The 2,861-nt window shown below is 48.9% G+C and overlaps 1 protein-coding gene across 1 annotated transcript in view; it reads left to right on the forward strand.

Moving 5' to 3' along the window:
- Window positions 1-2,861, forward strand: part of LMCD1 (LIM and cysteine-rich domains 1) — a 15,099-nt gene that overhangs the window by 8,556 nt on the left and 3,682 nt on the right. The window contains exon 3 of the mRNA XM_009702424.1: window positions 1-6. This exon is cut by the window's left edge and continues 330 nt beyond it. Coding sequence (XP_009700726.1) covers window positions 1-6 — 6 coding nt within the window. The remainder of the gene's footprint in view (window positions 7-2,861) is intronic.

The raw sequence follows: 2,861 nt of genomic DNA on the forward strand, positions 1-2,861 counted from the left end.
GTAAGTGTGGCGTTCCGCGGCGGGATGGGCTGGCAGGGGGGTCCCGGCTCTGCTCTGAGCTTGGGGAGCTTTCAGGGAACAGGTTTGGACTCAACTAGAAGGGGAAAAAAGATTGCACCAGCCAGGGTTATCTGTTCCTCATTCACCATACTGCACCTGCGGGCTTCTGCAAGTCTGCTGCAGTGCCTTTTCCAACTCCCGGCACAGTGCCGTGGTGCTCAGCCGCATCGCGGCGTGCTTTGGTCCAGCACTGCGCAAGACCCCCCCGGGACCCCTCGCGCCCTCCTGCCAGCCCTGCTGAGCACGAGTCTGACGGGGTGAAGAGGGGTGGGCTATCCCCCCTCTTCCCCATCTCCCTCCCTCTGCAGCAAAAGCTGTGCTGAACCACCAAGGTAAGTAAGTTCTCTGCTAGCTGTAGGCGCCGGTGACTTCAACTCTGGATTCTTGGCAGCTCTGAAAGATTGGACGTGATGTGTCCCCGGATGATTGTGAGTCAGTAAGGTACTCAAGGTCAGAAACTGTTTTACTGTGAGTTGGTGAGTATTTCTAGCTAGGCCTCCAGACCAGTGCAAGTGGGAAGACCACAAGTGACCAGAGGTGGTGGCTCAGTGCGTTAATTAATGCAGAGCTGTGAACGTGGAGATAGTGTTCCCAGGGCTGTAATCGCTCTGGGGAACTTTGAACAGGCCACACATGTCCCTGGGCATAAAAATACATTTCCACAGGGAAATGATTGAAATTCCCTAACACTCTTAGATTTATATTCACCCAGTGCTGTCTGGAGCGGCCATTGTGGTTGCTGAACAAATGCTTATCATGAAATATGGTGAGTGAGAATATTTTGTACTGGCTCTTGTGAGGATGACTTGCAGCAGAGGATTTAAAGCTGAAAAAAAAATGGTGTCTGAGTGTTTTTAAGGCAAGATTATTTTTTTCCTGCCATTACTGCACTGAGATTGTAACACGTTAAGAGAAGTTTTCATTTTCATTCCATATTGGGTAATGTCTCCCCTCTGCCACGGCCTTTTCTATTAACATGCATCTGACTGTCAGAGTGCAGTGATACAGTAAAGGTTTTTCACTATTGCAACAAAATACTGAATTGGACAAAGAATTTTAAGCTAAAAAAAAAAGCCACAAAAGGAAGGCTTCCATTAAACATCTAAGTCATCTTAACGATGATGGTTTACTTAGACTGCAAGTTTGTCCTTCCAAATAAATACATAACTGTGATGTTATTCTCCTTAGTTTAAAGCATAATTTTTCCCATGGCACTAGCTGAAAAATGAGACCACTGCGAAAGCAGTTGCAGGAGATGCACTTCGACTGACATGCAGTGCAGCTCGGCTGGCAGCAGACTTACGAAGTACTGCGGTTTCTTGCCATGCAGAAGACAGACCTCCTGTTTGCCCCGCTAACAAAACACCGCCTGTTTTAATTTGGTCTCCTGTGCAGGAATTAATGTAGCTGACCTGATATGAATGAGCAGTAGCACATTGCAGATCTTGGGACAAACTTCCAGAAGGCGTACTGGCTTTCACAAGAGTGCACTGGAAGAAAAGTTCCGCCATAGAAAAATGAGATACAGCGCTTAGTTTACTTTCAGCCTGACACATATTGCAGGTGTGCGCAAAATGAGCTCTACAAAGACTGAGAATGGATGTAAAGGGACTGAGAAGTGAAGCACATGAAGCCAATGACACTGGAGGCTTTGATGTCGATGTATTCAGGGTTGAAATGTAGATCAGCACACTCCAGGTGTGGAGGTTTAGGTACCTCTGTACTTGTGTGACAGTCTCCTATGTGTCCCCTAAAACTTGGGTGTTAAACATGATGCCTGCTCCCAAGCCTGGGGAAGCTCCAGCGCTGCTCCCTGGGATGCCGCCGGTGATGCCTGCGAGTGCCACCAGCCTGCCCAGGGCCGCTCCAGGGCACGCTGTCCCTGCCTGGGAGTGTGTTTGTCCCAGCCCTCACAGACCTGCGGGACTGCAGCAATGAGGAAGGCTTTTTGAGAAGATATGAGTGCCTTTGGTTCACGGGCATGGGGGAAAATAGGGTGCTGAATAGCCAGTTTTGGAGATCCTGATTCTCAAGCAGTTTGTGTGATGTTTCTTCATTGAGTCCATTAGAAGGAGGACACAGACTTGGATCCATTGAATACCAAACCTCTTCATCAGCACCACCAGCTTGATTTCACCTATTTCAGACCAAGGTGTGAGTCTGAACTGTAGATTTATGAAGGTTGGACGAGGGCGAGGGGGGAACCACTACCCTTGCTCTAGAAGAGAATGAACCTAGAAGGCACCAAAGCTGCACCAAGAAACAAGCTGGAATGACTTCCTTGGGTGTTTGTGTCGTCCCTGTGCTAAGGTGGTTAAACCTCGCATTGCACGCTCAGGCCAGCTGTGTCGCAATCGATGCGTAAAGGAAAACATACAGGGCCAATGTAAATCACCACGAGAGGCATCTGAACTCAGTTTTTTGAACTCATCTCAGCTGCAGAGGGGGGCCCCATCACTGTACTATGTCTGTCCTATGACCTGAATGTTCTCCACTGAGCATAAAATCATCTTTAACCCCCTCAGAACTGGGAAGTCTCCTGATGTTATAAGCCACTGTGTTGGAATCAAATCCTGAGGCAGTTGATCAGAATTAGCCATTGTCCCAAAAAGCTCGAGGCCAGCAATGGAGTGAGTGCTCAGGGGAAGCCTCGTGGCGTCGGGGGAGCCGGTTCTGTGGGAGCTGTCATGGCAAAATAGCAGCCAGAGGAGAGAGCAAGTTTGAAAAAGCTTGGGAGGAAGGGATACTCTCGGCCAACGCCTCTGGTAACTCTGCTTATAAGGTCTTCACTCCTCTCCCTA

This window comes from Cariama cristata, unplaced genomic scaffold (assembly GCF_000690535.1).
Source record: "Cariama cristata isolate BGI_N322 unplaced genomic scaffold, ASM69053v1 scaffold11076, whole genome shotgun sequence".
NCBI lineage: Eukaryota > Metazoa > Chordata > Aves > Cariamiformes > Cariamidae > Cariama > Cariama cristata.